This window comes from Cherax quadricarinatus, chromosome 43 (assembly GCF_038502225.1).
Source record: "Cherax quadricarinatus isolate ZL_2023a chromosome 43, ASM3850222v1, whole genome shotgun sequence".
Lineage (NCBI taxonomy): Eukaryota > Metazoa > Arthropoda > Malacostraca > Decapoda > Parastacidae > Cherax > Cherax quadricarinatus.
Genome location: NC_091334.1, coordinates 6,151,185 through 6,163,764, shown reverse-complemented (window position 1 = coordinate 6,163,764; position 12,580 = coordinate 6,151,185). Strand labels below are relative to the sequence as shown.

Sequence of the window (12,580 nt, the reverse complement as noted above, 5' to 3'; positions counted from 1 at the left end):
CGCTTCAGCACAGAGGCTTTCAACAGGGGAAGAGCGAAAAGCACCAAAGCATAAACGTAATCCCTGGTGATGGATGGGATTATGGCATGCGAGGCCGCTGAATAGATCTGGTCACCATAATCGAGTTTCGATAAAATGAGGGCTGAATGTAGGTGAAGGAGAGTTCGATGATCAGCTCTCCATGAAAGATGAGCAAGGGTTTTAAGAAGGTTCAGCCGGCTGTGACAAGTTCCCTTCAGAGAGGTAATGTGAGGTTTCCAGGATAACCTACGGTCAAAGAGAAGGCCTAGAAACCTGACTATCACGTTTAGGGATACGTGAGCCATAGAGGTACAAAGGATGATCGGAGATGACAGAGCATCCAGTGAAAGTAATTTGGCGAGTTTAAGTATTGGAAAATTTAAACCCATGTGTGGTGGCCCAATTTGAAACAAGGTTGACCGCATGCTGGAGAAACTGTAATGAGGTGACAGCCAGCGCCTGCACAAGTAATAGCGAAGTCATCAACATAGAGTGATGACCAAATATTGGATGGAAGAAGAGATCATCATTATAATTATTTATAAAGGACTGGCACTGTAAGAGCCATACAGTGCCTGATTGGCAGAAGGAGGTAATTAGGTTTGAGTAAGTAAGTAAGTAAGTTTATTCAGGTATACACAAATACAGTTACATAGAATTATCATACATAGCAGCATATGTGTAGAGAACCTAGGATAACCCAAAAAAGTCAGAGTGACTTATTTCCATTGGGGTCCAATTGATCCAAAGAAGGAAAGGGCAAGTTCAAGTCCTTGGATCAAAAACCTCACACCATTATTAAGTCATCCCCTTGAGGGTCACTTGAATCGTGTTATAGTTAGTAAGGTCATTTAAATCGTATAACAATTATGTCACGTAGGTCATATAACAGTTAGTTAGGTCACCTAGATCATGTAACAGTTACTTAGGTTGCCTAGATCATATAATGGGTCACCTAAATCATATAATAATTAGGTTTGAGGGTACAAGGTGGCTGCCTCCTCCACTGTGACTGGTCTAATGTAATGCTTATATCTTCACAGCAGTGACAGCAGTAGTGACAGCAGCAGCAGCAGCGGCGGCGGCGGGAGGGACAGCAGCACCAGGAGGGACAGAAGCAGCAGAAACAGCAGAAGCAGGAGCAGCCGCCACACAGCAGACGCAGACGCAGCAGAGGACCATAACAGAAGACAGCCTGGTGGGGGGGGGGGGTGAAGGAGAACATTAACCAGCTTTACCGTATCTTAAGTTTATTATTGTACCGAGTTGCTTACTGTCTGCTCTATTCCCTCCGTCTGACCCTCCGTCTGACCCTCCGTCTGACCCTCCGTCTGACCCTCCGTCTGACCCTCCGTCTGACCCCTCCATCTGACCCCTATCCTCTCTGTGCACTCGCCAAATTTTGTTAGTTAGGGTCGAGACTCAGCTCTTTGCCCCGCCTGCTAGACTAATTTCATCAGCATCACTGACTTCCGGCCTTTTAAATCTTACCGTAACCATTCTTAAAACTGTGTGAAATACAATCGCAAACAAGTGACCTTAACAATGCAGAACAAGCCACATAGGGATGAAAATCTTTAGATCTTTCTCACTCTCGTGCATCGTCAGGAGCTATGCAATGTTGCAAGAGAGCAACAGATAAGAGGGAAAATTATCTGAGGCAGAAGGTATTAATGGCGGCCCACGACACAGAATCCACTGTTCAATCATTCTGAGGGCCGAAGAAATACTTCCTAACATCCTTTTGGTTCACATGTGTCTTCAGTTTCCACCTGTGTCCCCTTTATCCTGGTTCTTTTAATTCAAACAATTTGTCCCTATCATCCTTATCAATTCTTCGTGGAGTTTTGCATGTCGTAATTATGTCTTGCCCCTGTTCTTCTCTCCGCCAAGGTGGTTAGGTTTGGTTCCCTTAACTTCTCCTCACAGTGCATTCCTCTCAATTCTGGTACTAGTTAGGTTGCAAACCTTGGGACCTTTTTAAGCTTATGTACGACTTGAGCAGGTTGTGAGTGTGTGTGTGTGTGTGTGTGTGTGTGTGTGTGTGTGTGTGTGTGTGTGTGTGTGTGTGTGTGTGTGTGTGTGTGTGTGTGTGTGTGTGTGTACTCACCTAGTTGAGTACTCACCTAGTTGAGTACTCACCTAGTTGAGGTTGCAGGGGTCGAGTCCAAGCTCCTGGCCCCGCCTCTTCACTGGTCGCTACTAGGTCATTCTCCCTGAACCTTGAGCTTTATCATACCTCTGCTTAAAGCTATGTATAGATCCTGCCTCCACTACATCGCTTCCCAAACTATTCCACTTACTGACTACTCTGTGGCTGAAGAAATACTTCCTAACATCCCTGTGATTCATCTGTGTCTTCAACTTCCAGCTGTGTCCCCTTGTTGCTGTGTCCCATCTCTGGAACATCCTGTCTTTGTCCACCTTGTCAATTCCTCTCAGTATTTTGTATGTCGTTATCATGTCCCCCCTATCTCTCCTGTCCTCCAGTGTCGTCAGGTTGATTTCCCTGAACCTCTCCTCGTAGGACATACCTCTTAGCTCTGGGACTAGTCTTGTTGCAAACCTTTGCACTTTTCTAGTTCCTTTACGTGCTTGGCTAGGTGTGGGTTCCAAACTGGTGCCGCATACTCCAATATGGGCCTAACGTACACGGTGTACAGGGTCCTGAACGATTCCTTATTGAGATGTCGGAATGTTGTTCTGAGGTTTGCTAGGCGCCCATATGCTGCAGCAGTTATTTGATTGATGTGCACTTCAGGAGATGTGCCTGGTGTTATACTCACCCCAAGATCTTTTTCCTTGAGCGAGGTTTGTAGTCTCTGGCCCCCTAGACTGTACTCCGTCTGCAGTCTTCTTTGCCCTTCCCCAATCTTCACGACTTTGCACTTGGTGGGGTTGAGCTCCAGGAGCCAATTGCTGGACCAGGTCTGCAGCTTGTCCAGATCCCTTTGTAGTTCTGCCTGGTCTTCGATCGAATGAATTCTTCTCATCAGCTTCACGTCATCTGCAAACAGGGACACCTCAGAGTCTATTCCTTCCGTCATGTCGTTCACAAATACCAGAAACAGCACTGGTCCTAGGACTGACCCCTGTGGGACCCCGCTGGTCACAGGTGCCCACTCTGACACCTCGCCACGTACCATGACTCGCTGCTGTCTTCCTGACAAGTATTCCCTGATCCATTGTAGTGCCTTCCCTGTTATCCCTGCTTGGTCCTCCAGTTTTTGCACCAATCTCTTGTGTGGAACTGTGTCAAACGCCTTCTTGCAGTCCAAGAAAATGCAATCCACCCACCCCTCTCTCTCTCTTGTCTTACTGCTGTCACCATGTCATAGAACTCCAGTAGGTTTGTGACACAGGATTTCCCGTCCCTGAAACCATGTTGGCTGCTGTTGATGAGATCGTTGCTTTCTAGGTGTTCCACCACTCTTCTCCTGATAATCTTCTCCATGATTTTGCAGTGTGTGTGTGTGTGTGTGTGTGTGTGTGTGTGTGTGTGTGTGTGTGTGTGTGTGTGTGTGTGTGTGTGTGTGTGTGTGTGTGTGTGTGTGTGTGTGCGCGCGCGCGCTCTCTCTCACCTACATATACTCACCTATTTGTAGCTGCAGGAGTCGAGTCACAGCTCCTGGCCTCGATTTTTCGCTAGTCGCTACTAGGTCCACTCTCTTCCTTCTCCATAAGCTTTATCATACCTCTTCTTAAAGCTATGTATGGATCCTGTCTCCACTACATTACTTTCCAGATTGTTCCACTTCCTGACAACTCTATGACTGAAAAAATACTTCCTAACAATCTTATGATTCATTCTAGTTTTCATCTTCCAGTGGTGTCTCCTTGTTGCTACTCCCCATATCTGAAATATTCTGTGCCTATCCACCTTGCCAATATCTCTCAGTATTTTATATGTCGTTACCATGTCCCCCCCGTCTCTCCTGTCCTCCAGTGTCGTTAGTTTGATTTCCCTTAACCTCTCCTCGTAGGACATGCCCCTTATCTCCAGGACTAGTCTTGTTGCAAACCTCTGCACTTCCTCTAATTTAATAATGTGCCTGACTAGTTGTGGGCTCCATACTGGTGCTGCATACTCCAATACGGGCCTGACGTGCACGGTGTACGGAGTCTTGAATGATTTCTTACTCAGGTGTCGAAATGCTGTTTTTAGGTTTGCCAGGCGGCCATATGCTGCAGCAGTTATTTGGCTGATGTGCACTTCAGGAGATATGCTCGGTAATATACGTACCTCAAGATCTTTTTCCTCGAGTGAGGTTTGCAGTCTTTGGCCTCCTAGTCTGTACTTTGTCGGTGGTCTTCTTTGTCCTTCCCAGATCTTCATGACTGCACTTGCTAGGGTTAAACTTCAGGAGCCAGCTGTTGGACCAGGCTTGCAGCCTGTGTGTGTGTGTGTTCAATAGTACACATACAAAGCCAGGCAGACATTCAGAGACAGACGGACTCAGACACAGAGCCAGACACAGATAAAACTAGACACAGACAGAGCCAAACACAGAGAACAGTACTCACAATAAAGGATATGAGAGCGTCCAGGACGCCCATGAAAACACTGATGTTAGCCAGGAGGAAGGCGAGTGTGTGGTAGACCAGGTGAAGCAGGTACCTGGAGGATCATCAGTCAGGTTAGTGCACTCGCGCGGGGGGGGGGGGGGAGAAGCGCTAAAACACAAGAGCAACTCTGGGATATCTTCATTGTGGGAATATTTTGCCTGCATAGCAGACTTCTTCAGTTGAATGCAGAGGTTACTCATATCCTGGAGACTGTGGGAAAAGTGGATAGGTAATTTTATAAGGTGGTCAGTCCCCGAGTCAGTTAATTAGCCATTATATACCGTGTTCAGTAGTTGGAAGCTGCGTCACAAATGGGCGGGGCCCCATTACTGGAGCCAAGTCATGCCAAAAGATTAAACAAGTGATAGAAATACAGACGATATCCTCAGTCTGTGCCACGATTCATCAGTCTGTACCCCAATTTCCCAATCTGTACCACGATCCATCAGTCTATACCACGATTCATCAGTGTACCATGATTCATCAGTCTTTACCATGATTCCCCAGCCTGTACCATGATTCCCCAGTCGGCACCATGATTTCCTAGTCGGTACCATGATTCCCCAGTCTGTACTACGATTCCCCAGTCTGTATCATGATTCATCAGTCTGCACGATAATTCATCAGTCTGTACCACGATTCATTAATCTGTACCATGATTCGTCAGTCTATACCATGATTCATCAGTCTGTACCACGATTTATCAGTCTGTACCACGATTCATCAGTCTGTACCACGATTCATCAGTCTGTACCACGATTCAGCGGTCTGTATCACGATTCATCAGTCTGCACGACAGTTCATCGGTCTGTAGCACGATTCATCAATCTGTACCATGATTCATCAATCTGTACCATGATTCATCAATCTGTACCATGATTCATCAATCTGTACCATTATTTCATGATACAGGTGTGTCAGACAAGTAACATTACTGTACTGATGTACAAACCCGTCAGTAAAGACACCCAGGTGTTGCACATGTGTCTTATTCATCAATAAAGACACCTAGGTGTTGCACATGTGTCTTATTGATCAATAAAGATACCTAGGTGTTGCACATGTGTCTTATTCATCAATATGTTTCTCATTCCTTTACAATTCCCGTCTCTCTCATTGAGTTTCTTTCTACTCACTGACTCTGTCTTCATTCTTTGCCTTCCTGCCTGACCACTTCCATGCTTTCCTGCTTACCTCCCTGCTTACCTGCCTGCCTGCCTGCTATGACTGCTGTTACTCACATGTACAGCAGCAGCACAGCATTGTGCAGGTATCTTGGAACAAGACGTACCACTGGCAGGCTCATGTGAAGCAAGTAGTCCAGCTGTGGAACAATTATGATACAGTAATTGTACAGTACGATGGAAATAAATGGTATAAAATACCGACACAATGGCAATATAAACACAAATGCAGTATAATGTGATCCTTTCTGTTTGTGACTTGAAAAAGCCCACTGTGTGGGCGAAACGTAGTCAATAAAGGATCACATTATACTGCATTTGTGTTTATATTGCCAATTGTACAGTACAATGACTATTACTACGTGATCTATATATTACACACTATATATATATATATATATATATATATATATATATATATATATATATGTCGTGCCGAATATGTAAAACTGGTCAATTAGCAAGAACTCTTTTAAAATTAAGTCCTTTCTAAAATTTTCTCTAATACGTTTAAAGATATATTTTTTTCATTAATGTTGATGTAAAAATTTATAATTTTGCACCAAAAGGAGCTTAGAAAACTTACCTAACCTTATTATAACAAGAACAATTTATTTTAACCTAACCCAACTAAATATATTTTAGATTTGTTTACAGTAATTTAATACTAAACAAACACAGTGAAATATATTTTTTTCGTTAGGTTCAGAATGATTTTGGCGAAATTATGGCATACACAAATTTTCACTTGTCCTATATGGCAAGATGAACGTTGCTATTTAAGTCAAGATCGCAAGTTCTGCCTATTCGGCACGACATTTTTTATATATATATATATATATATATATATATATATATATATATATATATATATATATATATATATATATATATATATATATATTATATATATATATAATTTCACCATCACTCATACATAATCACTGTCTTTGCAGAGGCGCTCGGATACAACAGTTTAGATGTCCCTCCAAACTACCAATATCCTAAACCCCTCCTTTAAAGTGCAGACATTGTACTTCCCATTTCCAGGACTGAAGCCCAGCTAACCGGTTTTTCTGAACTCTCACAAAATATTACCCTGCTCACACTCCAACAGCTCATCAGATCTCAATCATTCGTCTCCATTCACTCCTCTCTAACACGTTCACGCACGCTTTCTGCATGTCCAAGTCCCTCGCACACACAAAACCTCCTTTACCCCCTCCCTCCACTCTTTCTTAGGATGACCCCTACCCCTCCTCCACTCCACTACAGATTTATAAACCATTCTCTCTAAATGACCAAACCACCTCAACAACCCCTCTTCAGCCCTCTGACTATATACCACACATTTTCCTTAGATAGGACATCTTCACTGCCTCCAGCCCCACCTCCTCGCTGCAGCATTTACAACCCAAGCTTCACGTCCATGTAAGAGTGTTGGTACCACTATACTTTCGTACATTCCCTTCTTTGCCTCCATGGATAACGTTCTTTGTCTCCACAGTTACCTCAACGCACCACTCACCTTTTTTTCCTTCATCAATTCTATGGTTAACCTCATCTTTCATAAACCCATCCACTGACACATCAACTCCCAAATATCTGAGAACATTTCCTTCTTCCATACTCCTCTCCAATGTGATATTCAATTTTTCTTTGTCTAAATCGTTTGATACCCTCATCAACTTACTCTTATCTATGTTCACTTTCAACTTTCTACCTTTACACACTCTCAAACTCATCCACTAACCTTCGCAACTTTTCTTTAGAATCTCCCATAAGCACAGTATCATCAGCAAAAAGTAACTGTCAACTCCCATTTTGTATTTGATTCCCCATAATTTAATCTCACCTCTCTCCCCAACACCCTAGCATTTACTTTTTACAACCCCATTTATAAATGTTAACCATGGTGACATTACACATCCCTGTTGAAGTAACTTACTACCTATTCCATACACTTGCAACATCTGCCACAGTCATTCCATATAATCTAAAATCTGCTCCAATACCTGAAGGAAGGTGAACTTCCTGGGGACGGGACGACTGGTACAACACAGCCACAATGGTCTCCTCTTCTCCTCCTTGGCCATCTCCTCGTCCCTGGTCATCGTCACTACCACCGTCCTGCCGTACGTCTCCCGAGTCTCCCTGACACTGGTCTTGTTATGTACTGGGATGGTAGTGGCAGCAAAAGTGTCACCCTTGTATAAGCTGCCCACCTCTCCACCTCTCACCTGTACCTCTGACCTCAGCCATCTTCCTTCTAGTCTGTGTACAAACCTTCTTGAGCGTCTGTGTGTTCTCTGTCTCTTCTCATGACGTTTACTTCTCTTCTCTCTCATATTCCTGGGGTTTTAAGAAGCCGGCAAGAACGATGTGAATAAAGTGATTGTTCCAATGAGACAGAGGAACAGGATGCAGTCACTGTTCCACCAGAACAGTGGAACAGGATAGTCACTGGTCCAGCAGGACAGTGGAACAAGGAACATAGTCACTTTTCCTCAAGGAAAGTGGAACAAGGAATACACTCACTGATCCATCAGGGCAGTGGAACAAGAAACACACTGTTCCATCAGGACAGTGGAACAAGAAATACACTTCCATCAGGACAGTGGAACAAGAAATACACTGTTCCATCAGGACAGTGGAACAAGAAACACACTGTTCCATCAGTTCAATTTAATTCAATTCAAACTTTATTCTCTATAAGTATTACAATGCTGAGTTTACAGAATTTGGTTATTGTGTAGTTTACATGTAGTAAAATAATAGTTACAGAGTGTACCACTAGAACGCCTAGCATGGCTAGGCATTTCGGGCAGACTTATATTAAATCTTAGGTTTAAAATGTTACAAAATTATGAGATAAGATGGTATTATGGCTAAGTGACTAAATACTAGTTGTGAGTTTAGCAATGTGAATGCTTTTGTTTTGGCACTATACGTATTGGAGTATCACAGGCCAACTTATGACTAGTTAAGATTCATTATTTTGAGATTGAGATTGATATTTCTGTTTATGGTCAAATGGGTGAGTGAGTGTAAGTGTTAACCACCAGGTGGTATTCGTGTAATTAGTTGACAGGGTGTATCAGGGAGATAAGATGTTTTCTGATGGTAGTTTTGAAGGTGATGAATGTGTCTGCAGTTTTGGAATTTTCAGGTAGGGTGTTCCAGATTTTAGGGCCTTTGACATTCATTGAATTTTTGTAAAGGTTTAGTCGGACACGGGGAATGTCATAGAGATGTTTGTGTCTGGTGTTGTGCCTGTGGGTTCTGTCACAACTATCAAGAAAGCGTTTTAGGTCAAGGTTAATTATTGGAATTTAAGGTCCTGTAGATGTAGATTGCACAGTAGTAAGTGTGGATGTACTGAACAGGGAGTAAGTTTAGATCTATGAAGAGTGGGGGGGGGGGGGTGTTTTGCCAGGGATGGGATTTGGTGATTATTCTTACTGCGGCTTTTTGTTGGGTTATTATTGGCTTTAGGCGTGTTGCTGCAGTTGAACCCCAAGCACAGATAGCATAGGTGAGGTATGGATATATAAGTGAATGGTATAGTGTGAAAAGGGCAGTTTGCGGCACGTAGTATCGTATCTTGGAGAGGATCCCAACCGTTTTGGATACTTTTTTGGTTATGTGTTGGATATGGGTGCTGAAGTTCAGGTTGTTGTCGAGGTATAGGCCTAGGAATTTGCCCTCATTATGCCTGGTAATTAGAGTGTTGTCGATCTTAATGTTAATTTGCGTATCTCCTGCTCTGCTACCAAACATAATGTAGTAGGTTTTGTCAACGTTAAGCGTAAGTTTATTGGCTGTCATCCAAGTCGATATTTTGATCAGCTCCTCATTAACAATGGTGTTGAGGGTTGCAAGATTAGGGTGAGAGATGACATAAGTCGTGTCGTCAGCAAAGAGAATGGGGTTCAGGTGTCGAGATACGTTTGGAAGATCATTGATGTATATGAGGAAGAGCAGGGGACCAAGGACACTTCCCTGCGGAACTCCAGTATCAAGTGGCTGTGTTGTTGATGCTGTGTCTTTAATGGTGACATACTGATACCTATTAGTAAGGTAAGATTTGAAATATGCAAGCGCATGGCCTCTTATACCATAATGGTCAAGTTTGTGGAGTAGGATGCTGTGGTCTACTGTGTCAAAAGCTTTTCTTAGGTCAATAAAAATTCCTAGTGGATATTCCTTATTTTCCAATGCTGTGTAAAGCAGATCTAGCATTTTTATAATTGCATCGTTAGTGCTTTTATTTTTCCTGAATCCAAATTGGCAGGGGTTGAGTATGTTTTGTGACGTTATAAATGAATATAGTCTCCTGTGCACGAGTTTCTCAAAGATTTTGGATAGCAATGGTAAGTTTGATATTGGCCTATAGTTGTTTAAATCTGTCGTCTTAAGTAGTTTCGAGAAGGTGCTAGCTTCTAGTGACTTATTAAAAAGCAATGAGATAGTATGCGAGAGGACATGGGCCACTCTCTTGTACAATAATGGTGGGACATGAGACAGATTCCCTGAGTTATTTTTAAGTGACTTTATAATCTCGGTGACTTCCGTGGGCTCAGTTGGAGCAAGATAGAAGGAATTTGGGAAATTCCCATCTAGGTAGTCCCCGGCATGGGCATTGGTACGTGGGATTTTATTGGCGAGATTAGAACCTATGGTTGAGAAGAAGTCGTTTATCTTGTTAGCTGTGTCGGTGGGTTGCAGTGGTGTTTCATTAGGTTTAGTTAGGACAATATTCTTGTTTTTTTTTCAGTTTGTGGGTCCCTAGAATCTGAGAGAGTGTTTTCCAGGTCTTTTTTATATCTCCTCTTGTGTCAGTGAATCTACTGGAGTAGTATAGTTGTTTGGCTTTCTTTATTACTTTGGTGAGGACTGATGAATAGTGTTTAAGAATATCTTTGTGTATTAAGCCCTGTCTATATTGCTTTTCATATTGGTGTTTCTTATCAATGGATTTCAGAATGGTGCTGGTTAGCCATGGGCAACCAAGCCGTTTGTTTGTGATCTGTTTCGTTTTTATAGGACAATGTTTGTTGTATAGTCTAAGTAGTTTGTTAAGAAAAATGTCTGTCCAGTCGACAATACCATTGGCCTTGGAGAATTCTGTAGGCCAGTCAACAGTCTCTAGGTCAGCTGTGAACTTTCTTATTGAGGCCTCATCATGGAGTCTAAATGAGACTTTGTTGTATTCAAGTGGTGGTTTACTAATGTTTGTCAAGAGGCAGATAGGGTAGTGGTCTGTAGTGCTATCAGGAGAGTGGAACAAGAAACACACTGTTCCATCAGGAGAGTGGAACAAGAAACACACTGTTCCATCAGGAGAGTGGAACAAGAAACACACTGTTCCATCAGGAGAGTGGAACAAGAAACACACTGTTCCATCAGGAGAGTGGAACAAGAAACACACTGTTCCATCAGGAGAGTGGAACAAGAAACACACTGTTCCATCAGGAGAGTGGAACAAGAAACACACTGTTCCATCAGGAGAGTGGAACAAGAAACACACTGTTCCATCAGGAGAGTGGAACAAGAAACACACTGTTCCATCAGGAGAGTGGAACAAGAAACACACTGTTCCATCAGGAGAGTGGAACAAGAAACACACTGTTCCATCAGGAGAGTGGAACAAGAAACACACTGTTCCATCAGGAGAGTGGAACAAGAAACACACTGTTCCATCAGGAGAGTGGAACAAGGAACACACTGTTCCACCAGGACAGTGGAACAAGGAACACACTGTTCAACCAGGACAGTCGAACAAGGAACACACTGTTCCACCAGAACAGTGGAACAAGGAACACACTGTTACAGCAGGACAGTGGAACAAGGAACACACTGTTCCAGCAGGACAGTGGAACAAGGAACACACTGTTCCATCAGTACAGTGGAACAAGGAACACACTGTTACATCAGTACAGTGGAACAAGGAACACACTGTTCCATTAGTACAGTGGAACAAGGAACACACTGTTCCATCAGTACAGTGGAACAAGGAACACACTGTTCCATCAGTACAGTGGAACAAGGAACACACTGTTCCACCAGAACAGTGGAACAAGGATCACACTGTTCCACCAGGACAGTGGAACAAGGAACACACTGTTCCAGCAGGACAGTGGAACAAGGAACACACTGTTCCAGCAGGACAGTGGAACAAGGAACACACTGTTCCAGCAGGACAGTGGAACAAGGAACACACTTCCAGCAGGACAGTGGAACAAGGAACACACTGTTCCAGCAGGACAGTGGAACAAGGAACACACTGGTTCAACACAACAACGACTTTAAAGAGTACGTGGTTGTGGTTAACGAGATTTAAAGTCTACTGCACCAGGGTAATTTAGGCTACATGCCACCTGTTCACCACCAGCCAAAAGTAATTTAATACTTAAAACAGTCATTAACATACACCCTGAGCGTATATATATATACACACACACAGATATACACGTCACGGTATACACCAACTGAGGGAAATACAAATCACGCTGTGTATGATCTGGGAACACAATCACATGTATAGTTTTCCTACCCCTAGTTGTCAACTAGAAGGTTAACTAGTGTAGATCAGCTGACAAAAACTAGATGGCACTGTCACATTAAGTCTAGTACAGATGACACTACCTAGATGACACTAGCATAATAGATCTAGTACAGATGACACTACCTAGATGACGCTAGCATCGTTCTGGTCTCCGTGTCGAGCTGAGACGCATTTACGGAAAATAACGCCTATGACAAGCACTCAAATTGCTCTGTTGTCCACACATCTGACACTTGTTCCA

At 43.1% G+C, this 12,580-nt stretch overlaps 1 protein-coding gene across 3 annotated transcripts; it reads right to left on the bottom strand.

The window, feature by feature from the left end:
- Window positions 1-470: 470 nt before the first annotated feature.
- On the bottom strand, window positions 471-12,323 carry LOC128694082 (uncharacterized). 3 transcript variants are annotated; one of them, XR_011393088.1, is made up of 5 exons: window positions 12,283-12,323; window positions 7,787-8,123; window positions 5,829-5,911; window positions 4,546-4,639; window positions 483-1,216 (listed from the first exon to the last, which is right to left on the bottom strand). XR_011393088.1 is itself a non-coding variant. In XM_070093489.1 (4 exons), exons 2-4 carry the CDS (start codon window positions 8,117-8,119, stop codon window positions 1,051-1,053), a joined length of 582 nt encoding a protein of 193 aa, XP_069949590.1. In that variant the 5' UTR covers window positions 8,120-8,123; window positions 12,205-12,293; the 3' UTR covers window positions 471-1,050. The 3 variants fall into 3 exon arrangements, 1 of the variants encoding a protein (XP_069949590.1); XR_011393087.1 differs by having other exon boundaries at window positions 12,205-12,293; XM_070093489.1 differs by lacking the exon at window positions 4,546-4,639 and having other exon boundaries at window positions 471-1,216; window positions 12,205-12,293.
- Window positions 12,324-12,580: the final 257 nt, after the last annotated feature.

Coding starts and splice junctions, on each gene's coding strand:
- LOC128694082 (XM_070093489.1), bottom strand. CDS start 8,119: ATGAGAGAGAAGAGAAGTAAACGTCATGAGAAGAGACAGAGAACACAC. Junction 5,912..7,786: donor GGAAGTTCACCTTCCTTCAG/GTATTGGAGCAG, acceptor ATTGTTCCACAG/CTGGACTACTTGCTTCACAT. Junction 1,217..5,828: donor GCTGTGCTGCTGCTGTACAT/GTGAGTAACAGC, acceptor CCCCCCCACCAG/GCTGTCTTCTGTTATGGTCC.